At 46.0% G+C, this 13,677-nt stretch overlaps 1 protein-coding gene across 1 annotated transcript in view; it reads right to left on the minus strand.

Moving 5' to 3' along the window:
* The window catches only part of LOC134948145 (carboxyl-terminal PDZ ligand of neuronal nitric oxide synthase protein-like), a 257,545-nt gene that overhangs the window by 79,583 nt on the left and 164,285 nt on the right, over nucleotides 1-13,677 (minus strand). Inside the window, exon 3 of the mRNA XM_063935957.1 lies at nucleotides 1,781-1,873. Within this exon, the coding sequence (XP_063792027.1) occupies nucleotides 1,781-1,873 (93 nt within the window). The remainder of the gene's footprint in view (nucleotides 1-1,780; nucleotides 1,874-13,677) is intronic.

Consider the following 13,677-nt stretch of genomic DNA (forward strand, 5'->3'; position numbering starts at 1 on the left):
AAGTTTTTGCTAATTTAGATTGGATTCCTGGGTAATTATCAGGAGGCAATGTTCTATAGCTTACCTGTAATAAGTATTACAACAGGATGTCACTGTACTACAACTCCCAGCATTCTAGGATATTGGTCTATGTACCCGAATCATCCAGCTCTCATACTACAACTCTCAGCATTATTGGATAAAGTGAGGAGATAGATAGATAGATATAGATAGATATCTATCTATCTATACATATAGAGAGAGAGAGAGAGAGAGAGAGAGAGAGAGAGAGAGAAAGATATCTATCTCTATCTATAAATATGGTGTTCTGAAAACAAATGTATATACAGGTTGAGTATCCCTTATCCAAAATGCTTGGGACCAGAGGTATTTTGGATATCGGATTTTTCCGTATTTTGGAATAATTGCATACCATAATGAGATATCATGGCAATGGGACCTAAATCTAAGCACAGAATGCATTTATGTTTTATATGCACCTTATACACACAGCCTGAAGGTCATTTTAGCCAATATTTTTTATAACTTTGTGCATTAAACAAAGTGTGTCTACATTCACACAATTCATTTATGTTTAGTATACACCTTATACACACAGCCTGAAGGTCATTTAATACAATATTTTTAATAACTGTGTGTATTAAACAAAGTTTGTGTACATTGAGCCATCAGAAAACAAAAGTTTCAAAAGTTTCACTATCTCACTCTCGCTCAAAAAAGTCCGTATTTCGGAATATTCCGTATTTCGGATATTTGGATATGGGATACTCAACCTGTATATATATATTAACATTTCATTGTTATTTACTTTAAATCATGTATTCCCTTAGCAGTCAGACAGGATTAGAACCCATGACCTGTTACAGGGAAGGCAGACACCTTACTGATCGAGCTATTTGCTCCTGCGTAGCAAGGATGCAGATTCTAAATTATATGTAGCTACTTAGAATTGTCTGTTCAAAACCATTGCAACTAGGCAGATCTATGTAGTGCGCAGCCACACTACACAGATCTGCTCAGTCACTCACAATGCTGATTCTTATTTGCAAGCAGGCACCTTACTGATGGAGCTATCTGCTCCTATATATGAAGCATGAGAATTCTAACTATATGAAGTTACGTGTAATTGTCAGAGAAGTATCTTCATATAGTTAGAATTATCATGCTTCCTATACAGGAGCAAATAGCTCCATCAGTAATGTGTCTGCTTCCTGTGTAATAGGCGGTGGGTTCTAATCCTGGCCATGACACTTCAAATGTGCATCTATAATAAAGAGTGGTGTGACTTGTAGGGTGCAGGGACTAGTGGGGGCGGGGAGTCGGCCACGGAAGAGATAACGGCGGCTGTCAATTAACTTAACTGAATGGTGTCGCTGAACACGGAATGGGAGGAGAGGTGCCCCCCTACAGAGCAGAAGTCCTCCTGTTGCCTCACAGTTATGCCTCTGAGTGGGAGTGATACTGAGGGACAATGAAACACATTATTTACTAACGATCAGGCAATATATCTATGAGTATGTGGGTGATTGTGACCTGTTACTCTGATTGGATTATATTCTGAGATGACAACAGTGGGATTGGCTTCATCAGAGGAAATGCTGGCTACAAATAGCGCCATCTCTTGCCTTGCGGAACGCAATATCCTAGCCGGCCTGATAAGTAGCAGTGCAGGTTTTCTGGCGAGCCTGTGCAGGGTGTACGAGAAGCCCCGCCCACGCGGTAAAGCACGTACATCGAACCTCGCACATTTTAGAACAGTTGTCCTTTCATTCCAATATACCTTTTGTTTCTTTCTCATCACCACTTTGACACCGTCCACGGACACGGAAATGCTGACTTTCTTCTTCTTAATGTTCTTGGCTTTAAATTCATACTGTAAGGGGGAAAGGAGACGGCTTGTTACATCTGCACGACGCTCCTTAGTAAATGCAATTACATACATAGTCCGGATACAGGGGCAGACTGACGTGACGAGCGGCAACTGGCTTTGGGCCATGAGTGGTTATTCTGATCTATTTTTAAATTGCACAGAGTAAACACGGATGTCCGGAACAGATACAGAGGGTTCCGTCCAGCATACAGAACAAGAGAAGATGGAGAATGACATTTCTCGTACAGAAGGGAAGAGAAGTGGTACTGTGCCGCCAACCCAACACAGTAACAAGTACTACGAGTTTGAGTAATACATTTACCGTGCAATATAGGAGCATGGGGCTTAATCATAAGTGCTGGAGTTATATCTGCAGCAGTGTAGTAAGTATGGCGGCTACTGGGGTACCATCCTTTAGTCCTGCATTGGTAGAGCTACGTGAAATGGTCACTTGTTTAATAGCAAATAATATAAATATACATTTAATTAACAAAATGCAAAAGGAAAACAAGAAAATAGTATAAGTGCTGAGTTGCGTAAGAAAAACACAATCCCTGTATAGTCATTCGGCCAGCACAACGCATTATCCGTACACGCTGCATAAACCGCGGTTACTTATGTGGAGAAAGATGCACAAAGGCCAAACTAGAGAGGAACAAAAACATTTGTGGCCGGCGGTCCTGTAAGATACGGCTTGGAAGGAGGTAAGTGGAAGGGGCCCACAAGCGCCAGCGACCCCAGAAATCTGGGATAGTGGACGGTAGTGGCGATGAGATGAAATGGAGCCTACAGGTAAAGCAACCTAGACTAGAGCCTAGGATCCGGGACTCTTATTGGGAAGCCGGGACTCCGGAGACAAGTATTTCTGTAGCCTATTGCAAAGTCATCGCATGGAGCCCTTCAGTTCTTACAAACGGCTGATCATCAAGGACAATCACTTGCAGTACGGAACACAGAATAATGAACACAATGTAAAATATCAGACGTTTTGTCAAGGTACGGGATAAGATTGATCATCTCTCGCCATCTGTATATTAGGACTGCTCGCATTACAAAGCAAACACGCTTCTCGGTTTATAAGAGTCGCGGAGACGCAGAAATTTCTGCAGATCAATGGGCCGAGGGGATTTCTGACAGATGAAGCATCTGCGCAGAAGTTGCTGTGTAAATGAGCGCGTCTGACAGTGCAGCTGAATTATATTATCAGTCGGCAACTTCTCCATCAGGATCAATATATATATATATATATATATATATATATATATATATATATATATATATATACTGCTCAAAAAAATAAAGGGAACACTAAAATAACACATCATAGTTCTGAATGAATGAAATATTCTTATTAAATACTTTGTTCTTTACACAGTTGAATGTGCTGACCACAAAATCACACAAAAATTATCAATGGTAATCAAATTTATTAACCCATGGAGGTCTGGATTTGGAGTCACCCTCAAAATTAAAGTGGAAACACACACTACAGGCTGATCCAACTTTGATGTAAAGTCCTTAAAACAAATCAAAATGAGGCTCAGTAGTGTGTGTGGCCTCCACGTGCCTGTATGACCTCCCTACAATGCCTGGGCATGCTCCTGATGAGGTGGCGGATGGTCTCCTGAGGGATCTCCTCCCAGACCTGGACTAAAGCATCCGCCAACTCCTGGACAGTCTGTGGTGCAACGTAGCGTTGGTGGATGGAGCGAGACAAGATGTCCCAGATGTGCTCAATTGGATTCAGGTCTGGGGAACAGGCGGGCCAGTCCATAGCATCAATGCATTCGTCTTGCAGGAACTGCTGACACACTCCAGCCACATGAGGTCTAGCATTATCTTGCATTAGGAGGAACCCAGGGCCAACAGCTCCAGCATATGGTCTCACAAGGGGTCTGAGGATCTCATCTCGGTACCTACTGGCAGTCAGGCTACCTCTGGCGAGCACATGGAGGGCTGTGCGGCCCCCCAAAGAATTACCACCCCACACCATTACTGACCCACTGCCAAATGGTCATGCTGGAGGATGTTGCAGGCAGCAGAACGTTCTCCTTGGCGTCTCCAGACTCTGTCACGTCTGTCACATGTGCTCAGTGAGAACCTGCTTTCATCTGTGAAGAGCACAGGGCGCCAGTGGCGAATTTGCCAATCTTGGTGTTCTCTGGCAAATGCCAAACGTCCTGCACGGTGTTGGGCTGTAAGCACAACCCCCACCTGTGGACGTCGGGCCCTCATATCACCCTCATGGAGTCTGTTTCTGATCGTTTGAGTAGGATAATGCACATTTGTGGCTTGCTGTACCTCATTTTCCTGGGCTCAGGCAGTGCTCCTCCTGTTCCTCCTTGCACAAAGGTGTAGGTAGCGGTCCTGCTGCTGGGTTGTTGCCCTCCTACGGCCTCCTCCACGTCTCCTGATGTACTGGCCTGTCTCCTGGTAGTGTGTCCATGCTCTGGACACTACGCTGACAGACACAGCAAACCTTCTTGCCACAGCTCGCATTGATGTGCCATCCTGGATGAGCTGCACTACCTGAGCCACTTGTGTGGGTTGTAGGGAGGTCATACAGGCACGTGGAGGCCACACACACTACTGAGCCTCATTTTGACTTGTTTTAAGGACATTACATCAAAGTTGGATCAGCCTGTAGTGTGTTTTTCCACTTTAATTTTGAGGGTGACTCCAAATCCAGACCTCCATGGGTTAATAAATTTGATTTCCATTGATCATTTTTGTGTGATTTTGTTGTCAGCACATTCAACTATGTAAAGAACAAAGTATTTAATAAGAATATTTCATTCATTCAGATCTAGGATGTGTCATTTTAGTGTTCATCTATTTCTCCTAGTCCGTAGAGGATGCTGGGGACTCCGTAAGGACCATGGGGTATAGACGGGCTCCGCAGGAGACATGGGCACCTATAAAGAACTTTTAGTATGGGTGTGAACTGGTTCCTCCCTCTATGCCCCTCCTCCAGACCTCAGTTAGAGAACTGTGCCCAGAGGAGATGGACAATATGAGGAAAGGATTTTGTAAATCTAAGGGCAAGATTCATACCAGCCCACACCAATCATACCATATAACCTGGAATACACATAACCAGTTAACAGTATGAACAAACAACAGCAACGGTCCAAGACCGATTCCAACTGTAACATAACCCTTATATAAGCAATAACTATATACAAGTCTTGCAGATTTTCCGCACTGGGAAGGGCGCCCAGCATCCTCTACGGACTAGGAGAAATAGATTTACCGGTAGGTTTAAAATCTTATTTTCTCTTACATCCTAGAGGATGCTGGGGACTCCGTAAGGACCATGGGGTTTATACCAAAGCTCCCAATCGGGCGGGAGAGTGCGGATGACTCTGCAACACCGACTGAGCAAATGCTAGGTCCTCATCAGCCAGGGTATCAAACTTGTAGAATTTAGCAAAAGTGTTTGAACCCGACCAAGTCGCTGCTCGGCAAAGCTGTAATGCAGAGACGCCCCGGGCAGCCGCCCAAGAAGAGCCCACCTTCCTAGTGGAATGGGCCTTTACTGAATGTGGTAACGGCAATCCAGGCGTAACATACGCCTGCTGAATCGTGTTACAGATACAGCGAGCAATAGTCTGCTTTGAAGCAGGCGCGCCAATCTTGTTGGCTGCATACAGGACCAACAGAGCCTCTGTTTTCCTAATTCTAGCCGTCCTGGCTACATAAATCTTTAAGGCCCTGACTACATCCAGGGACATGGAATCCTCCAAGTCACTCGTAGCTACAGGCACCACAATAGGTTGGTTCATATGAAATAAAGACACCACCTTAGGTAAAAATTGAGGACGAGTCCTCAATTCCGCTCTATCAACATGAAAAATCAAGTAGGGGCTCTTGTGAGACAAGTCCGCCAATTCTGACACACGCCTTGCAGATGCCAAGGCCAATAACATGACCACCTTCCAGGTGAGAAATTTCAACTCAACCGTTTTAAGGGGTTCAAACCAGTGTGATTTTAGGAACTGCAACACCACGTTCAGGTCCCATGGTGCCACTGGGTGCACAAAAGGGGGCTGGATGTGCAGCACTCCCTTTACAAAAGTCTGGACTTCTGGAAGATAAGCCAATTCCTTCTGAAAAAATATCGACAGGGTCGAAATCTGTACCTTAACAGAGCTTAACTTCAGGCCCATATCCACTCCTGTCTGTAGGGAGTGGAGAAAACGACCCAGATGGAAATCTTCCGTAGGAGCATTCTTGGTTTCACACCAAGAGACATATTTCCGCCAGATATGGTGATAATGTTTCGCAGTCACTTCCTTCTTAGCCTTTATTAGAGAAGGTATGACCTCCTCCGGAATACCCTTCTCAGCTAGGATCCGGTGTTCAACAGCCATGCCGTCAAACGTAACCGCGATAAGTCTTAGAACATGCAGGGCCCCTGCTGCAACAGGTCCTCCCTTAGAGGAAGAGGCCAAGGATCTTCTGTGAGCATCTCCTGAAGATTTGAGTACCAGGCCCTTCGAGGCCAGTCTGGAACAATGAGTATTGTCTATACTCTTTTTCGTCTTATGATCCTCAACACCTTTGTGATGAGAGGAAGAGGAGGAAACACGTAGACCGATTGGAACACCCATGGCGTTACCAGAGCGTCTACTGCTATTGCCTGAGGGTCCCGGGACCAGGCACAATACCTCCGAAGCTTCTTGTTGAGGCGTGACGCTATAATGTCTATTTGAGGAACTCCCCAAAGACCCGTTATCTCTGCAAAGACTTCTTGATGAAGTCCCCACTCTCCTGGATGGAGATCGTGTCTGCTGAGGAAGTCTGCTTCCCAGTTGTCCACCCCCGGAATGAAGACAGCTGACAGAGTGCTTACGTGATTTTCCGCCCAGCTAAGAATCCTGGTGGCTGCTGCCATCGCGACTCTGCTCCTTGTCCCGCCTTGGCGGTTCACATGAGCCACTGCTGTGACATTGTCTGATTGCATCAGCACCAGTAGGTTGCGAAAAAGACTCTCCGCTTGTCGAAGGCCGTTGTATATGGCCCTTAATTCCAACACGTTGATGTGCAGGCAGGACTCCTGGCTTGACCATAGTCCTTGAAAATTTCTTCCTTGGGTGACTGCTACCCATCCTCAGAGGCTCGCGTCCGTGGTTACCAGAACCCAGTCCTGAATGCCGAATCTGCGACCCTCTAGAAGGTGAGCACTCTGCAGCCACCATAGAAGAGACACCCTGGCCCTGGGGGACAGTGTTATCTTTTGATGTAATTGTAGATGGGACCCGGACCATTTGTCCAGAAGGTCCCATTGAAACGTCCTCGCAAGGAACCTGCCGAAGGGAATGGCCTCGTAGGCTGCCACCATTTTTCCCAGAACACGAGTGCATTGATGAACTGACACTCTTTTTGGCTTTAGCAGGTCTATGACCATGTTTTGGAGGTCCTGGGCTTTCTCCAACGGGAGAAAAACCTTCTTTCGTTCCGTGTCCAGTATCATACTGAGGAACACTAGTCGAGTTGTTGGAACCAACTGTGACTTTGGTAGATTGAGAATCCAACCGTGTTGCCGGAGCACTTTCAGAGAGAGTGACACGTTTCTCAGTAATTGATCTTATGATCTCGCCTTTATCAGGAGATCGTCCAAGTATGGGATAATTGTGACTCCTTGCTTGCGCAGGACCACCATCATCTCCGCCTGTACAGCGAATCTCAGGTACTCCTGATGAGAGGGATATATGGGGACATGAAGGTAAGCATCCTTTATATCCAGTGACACCATAAAATTCCCCCCATCCAGGCTGGCTATTACCAATCGGAGCGATTCCATCTTGAATTTGAATCTTTTCAAGTACAGGTTTAGGGATTTTAGATTTAAAATGGGCCTGACCGAACCATCTGGCTTCGGGACCACAAAGAGGGTCGAATAGTACCCTTTTCCCTGTTGGTTCAGGGGAACCCTGATAATTACCTGCTGTTGACACAGCGTTTGAATTGCAGCTAACACTACATCCCGCTCTGGGGTAGAAGCTGGTAAGGCCAACTTGAAAAATCGGCGTGGGGGCACCTCTTCGAATTCCAGTTTGTAGCCTTGGGAAACTATTTCCAACGCCCAAGGATCCACTTCTGAGCGGACCCAGACCTGGCTGAAGAGTCGAAGGCGTGCACCCACTGGTGCAGACTCCCGCAGGGGAGCCCCAGCGTCATGCAGTGGGTTTTGTAGAAGCCGGGGGCGGACTTCTGTTCCTGGGCACCAGCCGAAGCAGGTGTTCTCTTTCCTCTACCCTTACCTCTGGCAAGGAAGGAGGATCCCCGACCTCTTCTGTCCTTTTGCGACCGAAAGGACTGCATCTGATATTGTGGAGTTTTCTTTTGCTGTTGGGGAATAAAAGGTAAAAAGGTAGATTTACCTGCGGTAGCTGTTGAAACCAGGTCCGCGAGCCCATCCCCAAACAACACGTCACCCTTATAGGGTAAAACCTCCATATGCTTTTTTAAATCCGCATCACCCGTCCATTGGCGGGTCCATAAGGATCGTCTCGCTGAAATAGCCATGGCATTGGCTCTGGAACCCAGCAACCCAATGTCCCTTTGAGCATCTCTCATATACAAGACTGCGTCTTTAATATGGGCTAGAGTTAACAAAATAGTATCCCTATCTAGGGTATCAAGGTCAGCCGACAGGGTATCTGTCCAAGCTGCAACTGCGCTACATACCCATGCCGACGCAATTGCCGGTCTGAGCAAAATACCAGTATGTGAATAAATAGACTTTAATGTAGTCTCCTGCCTGCGGTCCGCAGGATCCTTGAGGGCCGCTGTGTCTGGAGACGGCAGCGCCACCTTTTTGGACAGGCGTGTTAAAGCCTTGTCCACAGTGGGAGAGGATTCCCAACGTACCCTGTCCTGTGTAGGGAAAGGGTATGCCATATTAATTCTTTTGGGAATCTGCAGTTTCTTATCTGGAGTCTCCCAAGCTTTTTCAAATAACTCGTTAAGTTCATGAGATGGGGGAAAGTTTATTATCTGTTTCTTTCCCTTAAACATGTGTACCCTCGTGTCAGGAACAGAGGGTTCATCAGTGATATGCAACACATCTCTTATTGCCACAATCATACACTGAATACTCTTTGTCACCCTAAGGTGCAATCTAGCTTCATCATAGTCGACACTGGAATCAGAGTCCGTGTCAGTATCTGTGTCCACAATTTGTGACAAGGGACGCTTTTGAGACCCCGACGGGCCCTGTGAGTCGGTCCAATCCGAGAATTGACCCCCTGATGCCTCCCCTGATTCAGCTTTATCTAGTCTCTTATGTAAAGATGTCACACTTGCATTCAACATATGCCACATGTCCATCCATTCCTGAGTCGGTACTACCGACGGGGACACACCACTCATCTGCTCCACCTCCTCCTTGGAGAAGCTTTCCGCTTCAGACATGCCGACACGCACGTACCGACACCCCACACAGGGATATACCTATAAGGGGACAAATCCCCAACCAGGCCATTTGGAGAGAGAGAGAGAGAGAGTATGCCAGCACACACCCAGCGCCAAACTGACACTGGAAAACCCAGACAGCGCTTTTATATTATATATAATGCCAATCTTCCCACTCACTGCGCTCAAATGTGCCCCCCTCCTCTTTTTCAGCCCTCTGATGTGTTCAGCAGGGGAGAGTCCGGGGAGCCAGTGTTCTCTGCAGCCTCTGTGGAGAAAATGGCGCTGGTTAGTGCTGAGGGATCAAGCTCCGCCCCCTCCAGCGGCGGGCTTCGGTCCCTCTTCAATTTTAATAAAAATGGCGGGGGATCATCTATTTGCTGCCTCCGCAGCCTAATGTGTCCTTTTTAGCACAAAACGAGGTTTATTGCTGCCCAGGGCGCCCCCCCCTGCGCCCTGCACCCATCAGTGCTTTCTGTGTGTCTGTGTGTGGGAGCAATGGCACGCAGCTTACCGCTGCGCGCTTTACCTCAGGAAGATCTGAAGTCTTCTGCCGCCTTTGAAGTCTTCTTGCTTCTCATACTCACCCGGCTTCTATCTTCCGGCTATCTTCCGGCTCTGTGAGGAGGACGGCGGCGCGGCTCCGGGACGAACCCCAGGGTGAGACCTGTGTTCCGACTCCCTCTGGAGCTAATGGTGTCCAGTAGCCTAAGAAGCAGAGCCTATCATTTAAGTAGGTCTGCTTCTTTCCCCTCAGTCCCACGATGCAGGGAGCCTGTTGCCAGCAGTGCTCCCTGAAAATAAAAAACCTAACAAAGTTATTTTTTCCACAGAAAACTCAGGAGAGCTCTCTGCAGTGCATCCAGTCTCCTCTGGGCACAAGATCTAACTGAGGTCTGGAGGAGGGGCATAGAGGGAGGAGCCAGTGCACACCCATACTAAAAGTTCTTTATAGGTGCCCATGTCTCCTGCGGAGCCCGTCTATACCCCATGGTCCTTACAGAGATCCCCTTGATGAAGTCCTGTTGATGACGGACGAAACGCGTTGTGACTACCTGCTGACATTTCCTCTTATGGACAGATAAGCCATATATATTTTTGAATTCTGTACGCATGCATTCCAGCTATTTATGGACAGATAAGCTTGATATAATCTTTTATTCTGTACGCATGATATACAGCTATTCATGTACTTTTATGTATTTTTATGTCATTACGTGTATTAAATATTTGTATCTTTTATATATACACTGCCCAGGCTATATATTGATTGTATCTTGGGAATATGCTGGTTCCCTAATTGAGCCTAATGACTTTCGGCAGTGATATGATTTGAAATTTTAAAAACGGTACACACTATGTTTGCTTTCCTTTGTTTTTTCTACATGTATTAAGCGACAAAGTAGTACCGCTTGAACTAAGCTTCTCTGGTTTTCAGATAAGTTGTCTAAACTGGCTTTACCATACCCTCTCTTGATACCTTAATTTTTCACCTTGTTATACAAATTACACTCTTGGGCGCTTATATGCACCAATTCATATATATATATATATATATATATATATATATATAAATATATATATATATACATACATACACACACACACACACATACATATATATATATATATATATATATATATATATATACACACACATACATACACACACATATACACATTTTTATTTTATTTTTATATATATATATATATTTTTGTCACACGGCACAAAGTTTGGCTCATCTCAAAGTTCTGCGTTTTATTTATCTCCGGCGTGAAGGCCGAGTGGATTTCTGTACGGAAATATTTGCTACACCGGGGATAACGTTTGTGTATCGCTAGCGGAGTGAATTAGCAACTTACTGAATAAACCTAAAAGGAGCGTCTCTCATGCATAATTCATGTGATAATTCTGCAGATAAAAGCGCTGAGACGACACATCAATCTGACAAATGCTTTGTGTTGCGTATAGGGATGGGGGGGGGGGGGGGGGGGAGGGCACACACAATGCATAGAGAGACAGAAACTTCCTTACAGACTTAAAATTAATATTCAGGGTCAGTGGGTGTATGAGGGTAGGGGGGCTCCTGTGTAATATATAATAAATGCACTGAAGGGGGTGGTCTATGTAGATCGGAGAGCGTCAGACTGTTCTGGCAATTCCCAATATTTATACTCCGTGCAACTATTAAACCTCAAGTACCAGATGCTCTGGATTTGACTGAAGAGACAGCGACACATTTTGCAGCGTTCTTACTGCGGGAATAAAACAGGGACACTCCCATGTCAGAGTAGCCTCTCCCCTCATGTGCGTCTCCTCCTCTTACACTATGCTATACTCAATACTCTCTTCCATGGCACCATACGCTCGCTTTTCTGCCACCCCGTTACCTGTTCCAGTGTCAGGTTTTGCTGATGCAGCTATGGTTAAAGAGAACTTTGTCTTTTTGACACATATACCTACCATAAATGAAGATGAAACTAAAAGAGAAGACAAGCCTTATTTAAGACTAAATGGACTTAGAGCAACAACTTGTAATGAAACAGACAAGAAAGTAAAGGTGTGTACACACAGTGAGATATTACTTTGCGATTTTGACTATGGGGGTCATTTCGAGTTGATCGCTCGCTGCCGATTTTCACAGTGTAGCGATCAGGCTAAAAAACGGCAAAAATGCGCATGGTACGCAGCGCGCATGCGCTAAGTACTTTCACACAAAACTTTGTAGTTTTACACAAGGTCGAGCGAGTTTTTTTCATCGCTCAAGTGATCGTAGTGTGATTGACAGGAAGTGGGTGTTTCTGGGTGGAAACTGACCGTTTTACGGGAGTGTGCTAAAAAACGCAAGCGTGCCTGGTAAAAACGGGGGAGTGGCTGGAGAAACGGGGGAGTGGCTGGCCGAACGCAGGGCGTGTTTGTGACGTCAAACCAGGAACTAAAACAGACTGCAGTCATCGCAAGCAGGATTAAGTCTCGAGCTACTCAGAAACTGCATGAAATGATTTAGTAGCAGAACTGCTAACCTTTCGATCGCACTTCTGCTAAGCTAAGATACACTCCCAGAGGGCGGCGGCCTAGCGTGTGCAATGCTGCTAAAAGCAGCTAGTGAGCGATCAACTCGGAATGAGGGCCTATATAGTCAAAATTGCAAAGAAAGTTGGTGCAGACCGCAAGGTGAAAGTCACTTTGCGATCCCGAAGCGCGGTCCCGTGGGGTCAGTATTGCAAGCCTAGATAGTCAAAATTGACTTGCCTGCACAGTCTATCTCGTATAAAAGTATAGTCAAAAATAAGAATTTACTTACCGATAATTCTATTTCTCATAGTCCGTAGTGGATGCTGGGGACTCCGAAAGGACCATGGGGAATAGCGGCTCCGCAGGAGACTGGGCACAAAGTAAAAGCTTTAGGACTAGCTGGTGTGCACTGGCTCCTCCCCCTATGACCCTCCTCCAAGCCTCAGTTAGGATACTGTGCCCGGACGAGCGTACACAATAAGGAAGGATTTTGAATCCCGGGTAAGACTCATACCAGCCACACCAATCACACCGTACAACTTGTGATCTGAACCCAGTTAACAGCATGATAACAGAAGGAGCCTCTGAAAAGATGGCTCACAACAACAATAACCCGATTTTTGTAACAATAACTATGTACAAGTAATGCAGACAATCCGCACTTGGGATGGGCGCCCAGCATCCACTACGGACTATGAGAAATAGAATTATCGGTAAGTAAATTCTTATTTTCTCTAACGTCCTAGTGGATGCTGGGGACTCCGAAAGGACCATGGGGATTATACCAAAGCTCCCAAACGGGCGGGAGAGTGCGGATGACTCTGCAGCACCGAATGAGAGAACTCCAGGTCCTCCTCAGCCAGGGTATCAAATTTGTAGAATTTAGCAAACGTGTTTGCCCCTGACCAAGTAGCTGCTCGGCAAAGTTGTAAAGCCGAGACCCCTCGGTCAGCCGCCCAAGATGAGCCCACTTTCCGTGTGGAATGGGCTTTTACAGATTTTGGCTGTGGCAGGCCTGCCACAGAATGTGCAAGCTGAATTGTACTACAAATCCAACGAGCAATCGTCTGCTTAGAAGCAGGAGCACCCAGCTTGTTGGGTGCATACAGGATAAACAGCGAGTCAGATTTTCTGACTCCAGCCGTCCTGGAAACATATATTTTCAGGGCCCTGACTACGTCCAGCAACTTGGAATCCTCCAAGTCCCTAGTAGCCGCAGGCACCACAATAGGTTGGTTTAAGTGAAATGCTGAAACCACCTTAGGGAAAAATTGAGGACGAGTCCTCAATTCTGCCCTGTCCGTATGAAAAATTAGGTAAGGGCTTTTATAGGATAAAGCCGCCAATTCTGATACACGCCTGGCTGAAGCCA

This window comes from Pseudophryne corroboree, chromosome 8 (genome assembly GCF_028390025.1).
Source record: "Pseudophryne corroboree isolate aPseCor3 chromosome 8, aPseCor3.hap2, whole genome shotgun sequence".
Classification (NCBI taxonomy): Eukaryota; Metazoa; Chordata; class Amphibia; order Anura; family Myobatrachidae; genus Pseudophryne; species Pseudophryne corroboree.